The sequence below is a fragment of the Cavia porcellus genome, unplaced genomic scaffold, assembly GCF_034190915.1.
Source record: "Cavia porcellus strain 051 isolate PalLab524CR breed Dunkin Hartley unplaced genomic scaffold, mCavPor4.1 scaffold_20, whole genome shotgun sequence".
In the NCBI taxonomy this organism is placed as follows: domain Eukaryota; kingdom Metazoa; phylum Chordata; class Mammalia; order Rodentia; family Caviidae; genus Cavia; species Cavia porcellus.
In genome coordinates this window covers 66,661,520-66,677,636 of record NW_026947503.1, presented here as the reverse complement: position 1 = coordinate 66,677,636, position 16,117 = coordinate 66,661,520, and the positions used below count along the sequence as shown (strand labels likewise).

General features: G+C 45.4%; 1 protein-coding gene across 3 annotated transcripts in view; it reads right to left on the bottom strand.

Annotated features, from left to right (window-relative positions):
- The window catches only part of Rab31 (RAB31, member RAS oncogene family), a 103,300-nt gene that overhangs the window by 21,335 nt on the left and 65,848 nt on the right, over nt 1–16,117 (bottom strand). For all 3 annotated transcript variants that reach the window (XM_003464432.5, XM_063231982.1, XM_063231981.1), the window contains exons 4-5: nt 5,834–5,905; nt 4,229–4,335 (exon numbers count right to left, since the gene is read on the bottom strand). In XM_003464432.5, the coding sequence (XP_003464480.2) occupies nt 4,229–4,335; nt 5,834–5,905 (179 nt within the window). The remainder of the gene's footprint in view (nt 1–4,228; nt 4,336–5,833; nt 5,906–16,117) is intronic.

Here is a 16,117-nt window from a genome sequence, read left to right as displayed (position 1 = left end):
ATTTTAAATTCATGAACCAGAAGATATAGCAGTGTTTTAAAATGATAATAATCCCCAAACTGGTCTAAGAAATCAGCACAACCCCTTTAAAATTGCAACTTGGATGCCTGTCTTTTCCTTTCTTTCTTTTCTTTTCTTTCTTTTTTTTTTTTTTTTTTTTTTTTTTTTTTTTGAGATTTCATTCCAAAAATTATCTCTTACTATGTGGTTCAGGCTGGCCTTAAGCTCATTATGAGCTGGCCTTGAACTCACCGTAATCTTCCTGTCTCAGCCTCCCAAGTGCTGGGATTATAGGCATGTGTGACCATGCCTAGTTATTCTTTCTTTCTTTGCAAAAATTGAGAAGTGGATCCTAGGATTCGTATGGATACATAAATGACCCCAAATAACCAATCAATCATGAAAACAGAACATCTTTGGAAGGCCTACAATACCAACTTCAAACCTATCCCAAAGCACATCAGTCAGAGTACTCTGATGGTAGCCTAAGGACAGATACCCAGGTCAACTGATTAAAACTGATTAAAATTAAGAACACAAAAGCAAGACAGCAATGATGGCCAGCTAGTTTTTGACAATAGTGCTCAAGAAAATCAAGAGAAAAAAAATCATCTTGTCAACAAATCATGCTATAATAATTACATAGCCAGCAGAAAAAGGTGGAGCTCTATCACACATTGTACACAAAATTAACACAAGATGCAGGATGACTCTAAACACACACACACACACACACACACACACTGAAACTTAGAAAATGTTAAGTGCAGATCTTTGTGGTTTTATTTTGCCAATCATTGGGCACAAAAGATAAAAGGGGAAAAAAGACAAATTAGGAATTAAATGTCTGCACCTCTGGAGCACAGTAAACACTATAAAGAGACCGCCCACAGAGAGGGCAGAATATTTTCTTTTTTTTTTTTTTTAATTTAAAGAAAGAGAGAGAAAAAAAACCCAAACAGTAAAAGGGTACAAGTAATACAGAATTAAAAAAAAAACAGTAAGAAATCATTAGTTAATAGATTACATATTGTCATCTTAGAAATAGTTGCTCAAGTTACAAATTAAAGCATACAAAGTGGACATTCAAACAGTGAGACTGCAAACAGTTGTGTTCAATGATCCAACAAAAACTTAGTAATATGGTCATCTATCTTACACACCTAAACACACTTGCAGTAGTATCCTTTAGAGCACTTTCTTTTCCTCTCTTTTTTACAATAACAATTACACATTTTGGGTTTTATTACTCTCACAGTTCTTATTACTTTTTTTGGCAGAATATTGAAATCAGGTATTGCGAAGGTACTTGTATTCAGAATACACAGACAACTCCTACAGCAAGGCAGTAAAAAGACAAATAATCCAGTTAAAAACTGGCAAAGGGGGGCTGGGGATTTAGCTCAGCGGCATAAGCACCTGCCTTGTAAGCAGGCAGTTCGATCCCCGGTACCGATAAAAAGGAAAAAGACAAAAAAAAAAAAAAAAAAAAAAAACTGGCAAAGGATTTGGAGAGGTCTTTCTCCAAAGAAGATGTGCAAATTACTTGACTTCATTAAATTCATTAGGAAAATACAAATCAAAAAATAATGAGATGACTAGGGGCACAACTCAGTGGTACAACACTTGCCTAGCACGTGCAAGGCCCTGGGTTCAATGTGCACTGCAACACACCTGCACACACACGCACACAATGGAGATGGCTAAAGCAAAGAGATAGATAATAAAAACTGTTGAAGAAGGTAAATTATGACCTCACACACTGCCAGGAGGGTATAAAAGGGGGTGGTCACTTGGAAAACAATTCCTTAAGTGCTAACCATAGAGTTATATATGACTCAGAAATTCTGCTCCTGGGTAAGTACATGGGAGAAAGATAAGCTTATTCACACAAAGTTTGTCGTTTATTCAAATCTGCATGTTTCAAAATGGCCAAAAAGAACAAAGGACTCATGTATCAACTATTGAATGAATAAAAACAATGTGGATGCCCACACAATGGCTTCCTATGGGAATATAAAAATGAAAGAGATACACGCTACAACATGCATGAACATCGGATGATACTGTATGGATCTCAATTGCACAAATTGTGCAGATCAAATTTATGGAGACAAAAAAACAGACCAGTGGTTCGCAAGGGCTGCAGGAAGGTGGAGATTAGAGTGACAATATAGAGGCAGGGTGTTTTTTGCAGGGCAACAGAAATACCCTAACATCAGATGTGGTAATGATTGTACTGCTAACTACACTAAACTTTATTGAACTATACACTTCAAAAAGTTTTTAAGATTTGTAAATGATCTCAATCAAATATATTACATGTTTAAAACACTGAAATGTGTTAGGATCAAACACCACCAGCCAGGCAAGCTGCCTTGGGTTACAGTAAAGACAGCAGATACCTGAACCAAGTGTGGGATTGTAAAGAGTTGTCCGACCCCCAGAAAAACAAGCGCTTCAGCAGAGTTGACAGCTGTTACTGCAAACCAGTTTGGTGCAAAGCAGTCTAAAGCTTGTGAAATCCCAAAGAAACAGAGCAGTTTATTAAATGCCATGGTAAAAACTTTCACAAGATCCACCTGCATCGCTTCTTTAACTTGTATGGGCAGAATTAGAAGCAAGATGTAGTCAGTTATCTTCCTGAAAATTGACAGCTAGAATTCCTGAGAATTAAATCAGCTCAGGACGACACAAACCCCTGACCGCAGAGCCCGGCCCTGGTGGTTTCACTTTCCATGGTGTCAGTTACTGTGGTCATCTGGGTCTGAATATATGAAATGGAAACTTCTACAGCTAAACGATTCATAAGTTTTAGATGACTTTTATTACAGTAGATTGTTACGATAATCCCATTTTATTTTCAGTTCCTATCATCAATCCTTTACTATGCCTAAGGCAAACATTAAACCTTATTGTAGGTCCGTGTGTGAAGGAAGAAAGTACCGTATGTAGGAGGCTTGGTACTATCTGTGGTTCAGGCACTCCCCCCAGATAAGGAAGACTATCATGCAGGGGTTTTTTTTGTTTTTTTTTTTTTTTTTGTCTTTTTCCTTTTTATCAGTACCGGGGATCGAACTCACGACTGTCTGCTTACAAGGCAGGCGCTTATGCCGCTGAGCTAAATCTCCGGCCCCCATCATGCAGTTTTTAAAAATAACATTTATTTAGAGAAATAGCTCGCCTACCTGACTAGATAAAGTTATCATCAGATCTCTGGTGTGGACTGGGTCCCTCACCAGCCTCTGTGTGAGCACTGTGATTTGGGTGCCATTTGAGGTGTTCTCCTAAAGTTTCATGTCCTCGAAGCTTGGGCTCCAGTGGGTGATGCTGAGGTGTGGGATCTTTAGAGTGGGGCCTGATGGATTGTGAGCAGGTCACAGTGTGCTGCCCTGAATACAGGGATCTGTGTGGTGCTCCACAGACCCTAGTTCATTCCTGCCGGAGTGGGTTGTTATAAACAGAGAGAAACTGACCCCTGATCTCTTTAGCTTCGTGTCTCACCAAGAGATTCCTTCAGTGCACAGCTGGCTCCCTTTCTGATTCTCTACCACACTATGATGAAGCTGGGACACCAGTGTCACATTTTTAAATCTCCAGAAGTGTGAGCTAAATAGACTTCATGTCTTTATACAACACTTAGAATCAGATATTCTGATACAGCAACAGAAAACAGACTAAGACACCAGGTACAGAAGCTCACAATCCATAGCCAGTGACAGTCACCTAAAAGTACTCCTCTAAAACATGTCATATTTAGGCCTAGAACAACAGAGTGACATTCTATAGAATAAACTATGTCCTTAGGATAAAATCTAGACCTAACACAAACAGGGATGCTGTGGAAAATGGTAAGAATTCTACGATAGTTTACTATATGAAAACATTATAAAAATTGTACCAATAGTAATGATAATAATGGAAAACAGCAATAAAAATAACAAAACAATATAATCCAAGGATATCTGCAGTCAGGGATGTATCTATGCTGTGTACAGGAGATTTGAATGTAATATTCATCACTGTGTGGCCCAACATATCTGTGCTGGTTCCACTATGTTCACTGTGATGGAAAGAACCACGCTGGCTACCACAGTGGCTGGCAGGCAATTAAAGCCTTACACTGAATGCACAAACAACAGCGAAGGCAAAATACAGTGCCTGTTACCACAGATGCTCAGAGATGATGTCACACACATACACAGACACTAAGTTACATGCCCCTTACCTAATATCGGAGAGATCACACTTGTTCCCAGCAATGGCCATTACGATATTCTCTGGGCCATGTTCTTTCAGTTCTTTGACCCATTTCTTCAAGGTATGAAATGAATCCTAAATGGAAAGTGTAAGTGGGAATCATTGAAAAGATGGCCAATATGCTATTCCAACCAAATAGAAATATGAACCTAACATAACTTAATGGACAAAAATAATTCCAGGAGACTCCTACACTTCACATTACGTAAGCCATGTCTCAATGGGCTGTAAAAAGTTCCTTTTCCCAAAACTGAAACTTGGTGAAGTTAGGAAGATCATTGGTGATTCTGGTTTATAAGTAACAATAATTCACAACTATGGTCTTGACTCCACATGAATAAGGATAACAAGACTAACAGACATGAACGTCCACGTTCCTTCAGGTAAGAAACATCTGTGGTGAGTCCTATTTTCCTTTTGACTTTTTCCTCACAAGGACCCTCCTGGGGACAGGCCAGCATGAAAGCAACCTCCACATGAAGTGTCAGGAACATGGAAAAGGTCGCATGTCAGGTCATGATGCTGAAGGTCACAAGCCCTCGTTAGCACTCCAGAGAGAACAGTAAATAATTCAATTTACTGTACAGGAGATGGCAAACATGCCATAAACAGCTACAGTTACTTACTGATGAATATTCTTAACTTTACCATGATAAACTGAAATACAGTGGCCACCTGAAACTACGCAGTGTCCCAAGCCCTGCCCTGCTTACAAATTAGGTACAGTCAGAGGTAAACAATGACAAGAAAGCAGAACAATTACTGCAGAACAGCACAGTGTAATAGAAGTTCATTAAAACTCAGGAATTATTTACTTTTGGAATTTTCTATTTAACATTTGCAGCTGACCACTGACCCCAGGTAAGTGAGACCGTGGAAAGACATGGCACATTCACCCACACACACAAATATCTAAGGTGTTTTAACAGGGTAACTGTGACACCAGAAAGTGAGTGTAACTAGAAAACATGTAGAAGGAAGGAATGAAACAGTGGTCATGAGAGATGGGGAGGGCGAAGAGACGGCAGGCAAGAAGAGAGTGAGAGGGACTTCCGGGAACTGGGCAGGGCTCCGGGGGAGGCAGAAGAAGGGGTGCAGAGAGTGGAAGGACGGATGGCGGATGCATGGATTGGAAGAGCACCATGAACCCCATTATCTTACATCATCATTATGTGTTAATAATTATAATTTAAAAACTAAGCAGAGAGGGGCTGGGGATTTAGCTCAGCGGCGTAAGTGCCTGCCTTGCAAGCAGGCAGTCGTGAGTTCGATCCCCGGTACCGATAAAAAAAGAAAAAGACATAAATAAATAAATAAATAAAACTAAGCAGAGAAAAACTCAAGCAGAACTTAGAAACACAGCACTGGCAGGCACGCCCTAGCCCTGCACATGGACAGCTTTTAAAGTGAATGTGCACTGTTTAATTCTGCTGTTTGCTACCCCCAACCCCACCTGGCCGGTTCACCCAGACTTCTGGCAAGACTCAAGCAGTGTCATCTCTGCTTGGTCTCCTAGGAAGTATCAAAAGGAGTCACCACGCATGGCATCTGCGCCCCGCAAGGGACAGCTTACCTGTTTGGTGATGTCGTAGACTATGACGGCCGCAGCAGATCCTCGATAGTACATGGGAGCCAGCGAGTGAAACTGTTTAAAAACAACAACAGATCCAGGGAAGTGTGAACAAGATGCATTTAAGCAACAGGATCTGCAACATCCCAATAAGATCCATGAACTCCTCTCAGGATCTTGACAGGGCTTATTTTATTTTATTTTTGTCTTTTTAAGCCAGAGTCTTGCTATGCAGTTCAGGTTGGCCTTGAGCTCACTTTGTAGCCCAGGCTGCTCTTGAACTTATAACAGTCCTCCTGCCTCAGCCTCCTGAGTGCTGGGATCACAGGTATGCACCCCAGTCAGGTCTTGTTTTAAATAACAAACTCCTCTCTCCCACATGAGTGCACACACATACAAGCCCACACACGATTGTGTACCCACACACATGGTTTATAGACCATGAAATCTATTGAGATAAGCCAGAAATCAAATTTCATGTTAAAGGTTGTCATCGTATGAATTTTCTGTTCTCTCTTGCTCATCATTTATGTAACTATTGACTGCCCTGGTGCAATCTCCTTAGAATTATACAGCTGTAAGAAAAAGATTGTGCGTAGGAGCTGGAGGTTTAGCTCAGCGGCATAAGCGCCTGCCTTGGAAGTAGGCAGTCGTGAGTTTGATCCCCAGTACCGATAAAAAGGAAAAAGACAAAAAGAAAAGAAAAAGATTATGCTCCAAGGCAGGGAACTGGAACACTGACAAAGATCACGGTATTTGTGTGCCACGCTGGGGTCTGGATGCTGGCCAGGCCCGGGGACCCAGTGCGGGGCTTTCTCAGGCACCGAAGGTCACCAGTGGTGAGACGTCAGGCGTGCTCCATCCAAGATGCTAACAAAACATACTGGCGCCCTCCAAGCACAACCAAATAATTATGCTCAAGAACACCTGCTATACACATTCTGGAGAAGGGCCCAGTCTTGATTTGCCTTTTGTTTAATTCAAAAATTTCTTGGAGGGGTTTTGCAAGCCAGTGGGGGGAAAAATGGTCAATAGAGAGATGAACATAGATACATACACATATATAGAAAAATCCCAGAGGAGAAGACATCAATTGCCAATACGTATTTTAAAACATGTTCAATTAGCATAAAAGAATGCAAATAAAGATAATTATGAGATGCTTATTAATTTATTAGCTGTTCAGGACTGAATGTTCACATCCTCCAAAGTTCTTGTATTGAGCCCTACTTCCTATGTGATGGCACTTGGAGGTGGCGCCTTTGGAAGGAGTCAAGCTTGGCTGAGTCCCTGGTAGCACACCCAAGAGAAAAGTCTGATACTTGTGTTCCCTTCCATCTGTCTCTCTCTCCTTGGCAGAGCCGGCTACCAACCAGGCAGAGGCCCTGACCAGCCATCCACTCTGCTCACACTTTGACCTTGGGCTTTGACCTTGAATTCTCAATCCTTTGAGAAATAATGTCTGTTGTTTTTAAGCCGCTCAGTCCATAATATTTTGTTACAGCTGCTGGAGCTAGCAAAGACGTATGTGGACTATTTTCCAGCTGTTAAAATGATGGCACAGTTTCTTATTTATAAGGGAAAGTCACCTCTGATAGACTCTGCAATGAATAGCCTCAAAGCAGCGCATATAATATGATTTAGGGTGAAGTGCATGTGAGAGCTTGTCTCTCTCTACACACCAGAAACATGATGTTTCTCAAAATGTTCATGGGATTTCTAGTATTTTTTTTTTTACATTTTTTCTTATAAGACTCTATAGTGTGAATCTCTACAGTATTTTAAGTAAAAACACTTTTAAGTTAAAATAAAGCAACCATATTTCCTGGGTTGCGTGGGGCAGCAGGGAAGAAAGGATGGATGGATCCTGCAGCTTTCTGGCCAAAAACCAAAACCATGACTTGTTCCCTCCCCATGTGACACCCCTCATGGAACAAGGTCTTTCCAAGGGGAACGCCCATATCTGGGCTCCCCTGGCTTCCCTTCAGTACACGGCAGTGCTGGCAGCACTCACAGAGGGGCAGAATGGAGGCAGTCCACCTCACCCAGCCACTCCACGTGGTCTCTGTCCAGAAAAGAAAGTACCCTGGAGCGTGGACTATGGTCTTCAGAAAATGGAAAGGGCAGGGCAAAGCCCAGGACGAGCCTGGGAGTTCACACCTCAGCTGAGTAGGGGCTGGAGGTACACGACACTCACGGCTCCAGAGCTCAGTGGAGGAACGGCCAGCCCCGGCCCTGTGTGCCTCCCCCATTCTCTGACTGCCCAACACCACGTGCTTCCACAAATCCATGTGTCTTACTCATCACTGCTCTTGCTAAGCTATAATCCCTGACATCTGCAACTTAAGGAGAGGTTTAATTTGACTCATGGTTTCAAGGGATGCAATCCATGATCACCTGGCTCCACGGCAGGAACATCATGGTGGGAGGGCAAGATGGAGCAAAGCCACTTAGTCTGTGGCATCCAGGAAGCAGAGCAGGGGAATATACCAGAGAGGAAGGGGCCAGGGACCAAACATAGATCCCTTGGCTACACCTCCACGATGCACCCAGACATACCCAGAAGTACGTTTTACTAAGACCCTGTGTGGATCCCAAGTCAATCAAGGTGGCCGTCCAATTTAACTGTCATCAGCCTGCTGAGTTTAGCACGCTCTTTAGTATTCCACTCTTCACACAAAACAGCTGGGGTTCCCGCCCAAGAGGGAAATAGCAATGCACCTTTGCAGCAGTCCTACTTTGCTAACTGACAGGGAATGCAAACAAAGTATCCTTTCAGCCCAGTTACATAAAACGCCCATTTTTAATTTTCAAAATAGTCTGCACCTAAGAAGGAGAGTTAGCGCAAACTTCATTTCTCAGAAGTCAAGCAAGAGAAGCAAACCGTGCCCACGGTCTGAGACAGGGTCCCTTTGCACTCTAACAGGAGCCACCTCTGAAGCCATCAGCAGATGCAGGTCTTGTGAATTATTGAAGAACTCTTGGTGTATGATGCAAGCCCCCTTCCTTCCTTCCTTCCTCCGAACGGAATCACTCTGAAATAAATCTGTTGGTGAAGCCACTTAGAGGACTTTATTGCTGGAGTCTTGGGGCTTTTAATGAGTTAAAAGTTCACATCTCATTTCTAAAACCCAATAATGCATTAACCAAAGGGTAATATTTGTGGAGGACAAAAAGACAAATCACTTAGAGCTTGCAATGTTTGTGCCTTGCAATTTCCCTGTATAAAGATGAAATAAATGCACCAGTATCAACCTCTATGTTCAAAAGGACAGGATTCCATTTCCATGGGGTCACAGTCAAGATGGATGTGATGCTTACAGAAAAGAGATTTGTCTAGAAACAAAGCTCTCCATCACCAGAGGTTGACAACGCTTTATTTTAAATCTGACCTTGAAAAGTTATTTGGAATTGAGCATGACAGGTGTCAATTTAAAATCCTGTCTTCTCTAGCTCCCTGATGAAGTATCTGGATTCCAAACTCCAGCAGTCAGGTAACCTTAGGTGTCGCTGGATGGTTTAGAGGCAGCACAGGAAATTGGGAAAAGAGAAGTTGGTTATATCCATTGTGCGTGTGACTGTTTTTTAATTGCTGATGTCTACATGTAGGCAGGAAGGAAATGGCTTGCCAAGCACTTTAAGCCTATTGAATTTCTTAGCCCTTCATAGATGGAAGCTGTGTTAATCCACTTCATGCAACTATAATAAAACACCTGAGACCATCAGCTTCTAACAAGTCAGGCTTCTCCTGGCCAGGCAAGCCTCCTTCCTGAAGGTTCAAGGGACAGTCAGTTGGGCTTGATGCTCAGCACATCATGGTGGAAACATGCAATAGAGCAAAACTGTTCACCTCACCACAGGCCAGGGCACAAAAGAAAGGAAAAGGGAGGAGCTGGGTCCCTTAGCACCCTTCCAGGCCACACCCTTGCAGGTCCCCCTTGGTCCAACTTCCTAAAGGCTCTGCCACCTCCCAATACAGTCATCCTCAGGGATCCTCAGGGGGCCTTCAAGTCTGCAGGACAGCAGAACCTACCCCGACCCCAGCCTCCACCCTGGGCAAGCCCCGGAGACAGATGAGAAGGATCTGTGTGGAAGCCACCAGACAAGGCAGTTCCAGAGCCTGGATGTGTTCACACACTGCAAGCAACAATTTCACCCTTCAGGGAATGGCCAGAGATGGTCAGAGTCACCAGAATTCACTATGGAATTGTTGGTTACACTGAAAAATCGAAACAATCTCAATGTCTGTCAGGGACAGAAAGCACAAATTTTGGTTTAATCATATTGTGGAATACGGGGCAGCCACTGAACATTTGTGGAAAATATGAAATGGCACATGAGGCAAACTGGCACACGCTGGTATTTTCTCACAGATTCCTGCAGAACACTAAGCCTTCAAAGTGCTTTTTGGAAAAAAAAAGATGTTTCCTAGCAAAACAAATTTGAAAAATATGACATATATGCTAGGGTTATTTCCAAAAGATGAAAAATATTAACAAAAGATGAGAAATATAAAATAAAAAGCGGCCTTTATTCTGAGAACACGGAGAGAGATGACCGGCACCCCCCACCGCTGGCGTCCGGTGATCTCTCCGGCAGACACGTGGCATGGGGGGTATGTAAGTAGCCTCGGTTTGGGGTGGAACCTAAGGCGGGCATTAGGGATGCACAGGTAGCCCATTGGTCCTAGGTTTGGCACCATATGTAAATTTCCAGGGGCGGGAAGATGGCGTCACAGGTAACTTCCTAGGGGTAGGGGAGATAGGGGCTTCCTGCTTCCGGCTGTGGCTTTCCTGGCTACAGTGTCCTGCCTGGGACAAAACCCTTTCACTATATTAATGCCCTACTAGAGGTTTATAAGGTATTATTAATAAAAGCTCTGAAATTTTCTATAGTAAAGCAATCTATTTATTTTGGATCAACTCAGAATTTTCATCTATTTTAAAATCTTTTTTCAAATAGTATTTGTTAACATCCGAGAAGCTACTGTGTTCAGAATTCTCCTTGGGGCTTGACAGAAGCAGAATTGGGCCCAGAGCCCAAGAGCCAGGCCAGGGTCTATCCTGGCTCTCCACAGTTGGTAAAACTGTTGAGGATGGGTCAGAGATGGTGGCTGAGGGGTCCCCAGCTTGTCATGAGTGTGACAACATACACTGCCAAGGGATGGCAGGCGAGTTTCAACTGTTTTACACACCTTCCTTTTTCCTTCTTACCCTAATCTGTGCACACGCATGTGTGCACACACACAGTGAAAGGGTTTTGGCCCAGACAGGACACTGTAGCCAGGAAAACCTCAACCGGAACCAGGAAGCCCCTATATCCCCCACCCCTAGGAATTTACCTGTGACACCATCTTCCCGCCCCTGGAAGTTTACCTATGGCGCCAAAAACGTAGGACCAATGGGCTACCCATGCATCCCTGATGCCCCCTTGGTTCCACCCCAAACCGAGGCTACTTACATACCCCCCATGCCACGTGTCCACCGGAGAGATCGCCGGATGCCAGTGGTGGGGGGTGCCGGTCATCTCTCTCCGTGTTCTCAGAATAAAGGCCGCTTTTTGTTTTATACTTCTCATCTTTTGGAAATATTTTTCATCTTTTGGAAATAATCCTATCACACAGCAGCAGCAGCACAGTGAAAGTGTGATTCACTGAAAGTCTAATCCTTCAGACCAGCAGATCTGCTTAAAGCAGAATTCCTGAAACAGATTGGTGGTGCTGTAAATGTCACAGTGTTACAGGCAGCTGAGCTACATAGAAATATTACAGGCAGTCAGACAGGCTGGGCCCAGGCGGGAGCCAGTGCAGAAGGCCAGATACCTTGCAGCCTTGGAGGGGGCCAGACACCTCTCCTGAGAGCCAGGCCTCAAGACAAAAGGCAAAACAGATGCAACCACACCCTAAGCATAAACATCAGGGACTGCTTTCTAGATAGGTATCAGTCACCTTGAGGAAGCCAGGCATCACTGTCCCAGCCCCTACAGGAAGAGTCACTGCTCTGTAACCATGCCTGCTTGCTATGTGACTCGCTTCCCTATTCATCCCTGATTTGGTCACTCTTACTTGAGCAATTAATCTTATTGGTTGACTCTAGTTCTGCCCCACCTCACACCTGCCTGCCTTGAGAGTTCCCATGTTTTCCTCATCTTGGACCAATCTTATTTCGTGGTTTTGCTCTGTAAAAGTCCCTAGAAAAGACAGAATCTTTGGCAACCCACTTAGGACCCCTTCTGTCTCTCTCTCAGACTAAAGCTTTCTTTCTCTCAATAATTATATTCTGCTCTTAACCTCCTCTTCAATTTTAGAGAACACAAACTTGTACCAGACTTCCAGTAGGTTGGGAGCTTCATTCCCCTCTATCCACAGCAGCAAAGCTCTGCCATCCAGGAATGTGCTGCGCAGAAAATAGTAAGGTTTCCAAGGAAGCACACTGCAGGGGGCTCTGCGGGATGGCTCCAAAGCAAGGTCTGCAGAGGACACAGCCAGGAGCCAGACTGCTCTGTAGGGTCAGCCGCTCTGCCTCAGGCAGGCAGAAATTCTCACCCTCCCAGGGAAGGCAGCCAGAGGAGGAGAGGAGAGTCAAGGACAGAAGCCAAAAAGGACTCAAATGGAGAAGGAAGTGTAGAAGGAAATTCCTGACATTCCCGACATTCTCGGCTGGCAAAAGCTGAATGGAAAAGCACTTTCTGTGCCGTGGAGAGGAACACTTCCCACTTCACACAGACCCTCTCTCTTCGCTGCAGAGCCAGGCCTGCTTCGCATGCCTGCGCGGACTGCCAAAGCCTGGTGGCGGGGACTCAGGTAGAAGGGCTGGGAGGTCTGCACCAAACATCTAAACATCGGCAGCCACTGCTTGCAAACAACTGCATCAGAAGGAGACCAGCACCTGCCTTGCAAGTTTTGAGTTATTAAAAACATTTTAGCTTGATGCATGACTTTTTACAACGACAGAAGATATCTTGTTTTCTTCCCTTTTCTTTGTCTTTCTACAGTGTCACAGAGGCCAAAGAACATCCGAGGACCCACGGGCAGAAGGGAATGCAGCAGGAAGAAGCTGGGGGCGAACCAAAGACCTTGGACCCTATTCCGCCGGGTGCTAAGATACAGTGCGAAGCCCAATGTCTTTCCACAAAGATGGCAGTGGCAGGGCAGAGAACCTACTTTAAAGACAGCCGAAGAATGGGGAAAGGGAAGGATGCCAAGCATCTGAAACACAGTAGAAAAGCTTTATTCCACTCATGAAACCATAAAGGGCAAGGGAGCCTCAGGTCAGACAAAAGGGAACCTCCTGAAGGGAGCACGGCTCCTGCCATAGGGGAGATGCCAGAGTGTGGGCCACACCAGTGAGGCAGGTAGTTAGATGTGAGCAGGCCTAAGGGGCAAAGGAGGGGCCAGAAAAACAGCATGCCGTGCCAAGTTAAGAAACAAAACTTGGGCTGGGGATTTAGCTCAGCAGCATAAGCAACTGCGCAGTCGTGAGTTTGATCCCTGGTACCAATAAAAAAAAAGTCTCTTAAGAAGCAAGACTCCATCGTGTACTAACTTATTGCAATAAAGATTTTTTTCTTTTGCAGTTAAAAAAAAAAAGAAACAAAACTCTAGGCCATAATACATTTATAATCATTTCTTAGGTCTCAGGCCCTGGGCACATCTTTTTTTTTTTTTTGAGACAGCATCTCTCTATGCAGCTCAGGCTGGCCTTGAGCTCACCTTGTAGCCCAGGCTGGTCTAGAACTCACAAGGATCCTTCTGCCTCAGCCTCAGAGCTGGGATTACAGGCACGCACCACCACACCCAGCTCACAACATTTTAAAGTCACGATTGTGCATATCTCTCCAGGTGATTGTCCAACCCCAGAACAAGCACGGAGCCTCCCCAGCTGCCACAGCCCATGGGGCTCAGGGAAGGCATCACTCATCAAAGTCCCCTGCTCAGTACCAGCCCGGTTTAAATGAAGAGCTTATATTTGTGCGGGGAATCACTGCTGTTGTAACCTAGTTCTAACCAATACGCTTTTTGTCTGTTCTGTATGCGCCGTTTCAATAGAGATTAAAATTCCATCTCCAGTAAAGACTTAAATTTCAGCTCCTTGTAAATCCCCCTCCCCATTCTTTTTAGGTTAAGTAAGCTTTAAATTTCAGTTTCTTGTAATCCCCCCACCCACCCACCTTCAGCCTATCTGCAATACAATGTGCTGTCCTTAAGAAACGTTTAACTACAAAGGAAGTTACCAAACTGGGTCAAAGTTCGCAACATTCTTGTGGTTTTCGGCTTTAAAACCCAACCCTTTTAGCTGTAAGGCGTGCAGTCTCCAAATTGGCTCCCAGAGATTGCGTCCCAGGCCTGGCCTAAAATAAAGCCTTTGCTCCCCAAATTTTAATTTCTGGCTTCCTTGGGTTTTATTCTGGGGTCCAAGCTATCACACTACAAAGGACAGGAAGACAAGGAACTGTGAAGTAAAGTGGTGATCAGATTCATGATCACCCCAGGGGCCCCAGGCCCCAAGAGGAACTCTGGGGGGCAGAAAATGCACCCCAACTGCATGCAGCGCCTCCGAGGCGCTGCCCACCTTGCACTGGGAGCCTGGTGATTCTCTCCATCTGCCCCATGATGTCTGTACCAAGGTCTCATTGGTGCCGCAGAGACCCATGACCCAAGGAAGCAAGGGCCAGTTCCCTGCGCACCAGGACCCTAGACCAGAGCAGCGCCCCCTGCAGGGCGGGCCAGCGCCCAGAGCTGGACTATGCCAGATCTCACCCCGTCACAGAGGCCCTTGCAAACCTTGGTTCTGATCATCCCCAGGTCCTTCGGACACACCTCTGCCCTCCTCCAGCACCCAGCTGGACGTCACCCTGCCTAGACTGCACATTGGTGGTGTCCCCTTAGCACAGTTGGCGCCAGAGCCTGGGTGCTAACCTCACAGCCGCTACTTGAAGCCTGCTTCTAACTGCTGGATTATGGCATTGATTTAAAGAGAGCACAGAGTATATTTATTTAAATTGTTCATTGTGGAGAGGGCAGGGTGTAATGAGCATCCATTTCCCATCACCAGCTTTTGGGCCCTCACTGCTGAGGCCCTAAAGCAAACCCTGATGTCCTCATATTTTCACTGACATGGGGGCATGCTTTTACTCATGCATGAAACCTTTCTCACTTACTAAAAGTACAATGCAAGCTCCATACTGTGATGCCCAAGGCCACAGCCAGTGTCCCTCATCGCCTTGCCCTGAGGTGACCTCCACGGGACAAGTACATGGCTGTGCCTGGCTTCTCAAGTGGTTGTGGGTCGAAGCCCGGCCTCCAAAATACTCAGTGGCTGTCACCCCTGGAGATTCTTCTGAAATGAAGCATCACTGAAATCAGTATCACTAAGACTTGTGCTGATGTAAAAACTCATTCCCCTTCCAGACCTGCTGGACACTGGTGGGAGACCATCACCACTGTATTCAGGGGGGAACTGGAGTGTGGCCAGCAGAATGATGGCCCCCAAGAAATTCCTGCCCCAGTGCCTGAAATGGCACCTATGGCCCAATTCAGGGAAGAGATGAGGTTGTTAACACCCTGGGATGGGGAGGTGAACAAGGTCAGCAGAGGTACAGAGAGGATCCCCAAAGGACTGCTCTGCGGGATCTGGAGGGCACAGGGTCTCCACAGACAGCAAAAAGGGGGCTCTGCCCTCCAAGGGCCATGGGAGCCCTGCCCACTTTGCATGTAGCATGGTGACACCCTGCTGGCCTTTGGAGACTCCGAGCCCTGAGACAGGAAATCTGTACTGTTGGTGGCTGTGAGTTTTCAGCAGTTACAGGAGCTACAGAAAACAGTGACAGTGAAGAGGACAGGAAGGATGACATTCTGCCAGTGCTGGCCTCTCCTCCTCCACATGATTTAGAGAATACCTGAATAAAACGAGAACAGAGCAGGAGGAAGTGGAGGAGAGTGTGGGCAGGTAAAGTGCGGTACTGCCCAGCGGCAGGGGCAGCCTGGGGAAGGGGGTGGGGATACCACTGCAGAGCCAAGGGAGGCAGGCAGGCAGGAGCCCCAGAAGGTCAACGCCCAGCGTGGCCCACATGCATGGTAGCACAGGAGGAAGCTGACTGTGGGGCTGAGATCTGGTTCCTACCTGTTGCCTGGTCCCTGCCTCCTGGCCATGCTTCCCTGAGGACCCAGGAGCCCCTGGCCTCTCCTCTCCAGCAGGTCAGTGGCTTTGTGCAGACCACCTGCCTTCACAGTGTCATGATACCATGTGCTCCATCCAGGGGCACCTTGAGCCCCCAGAACTGGGCTCA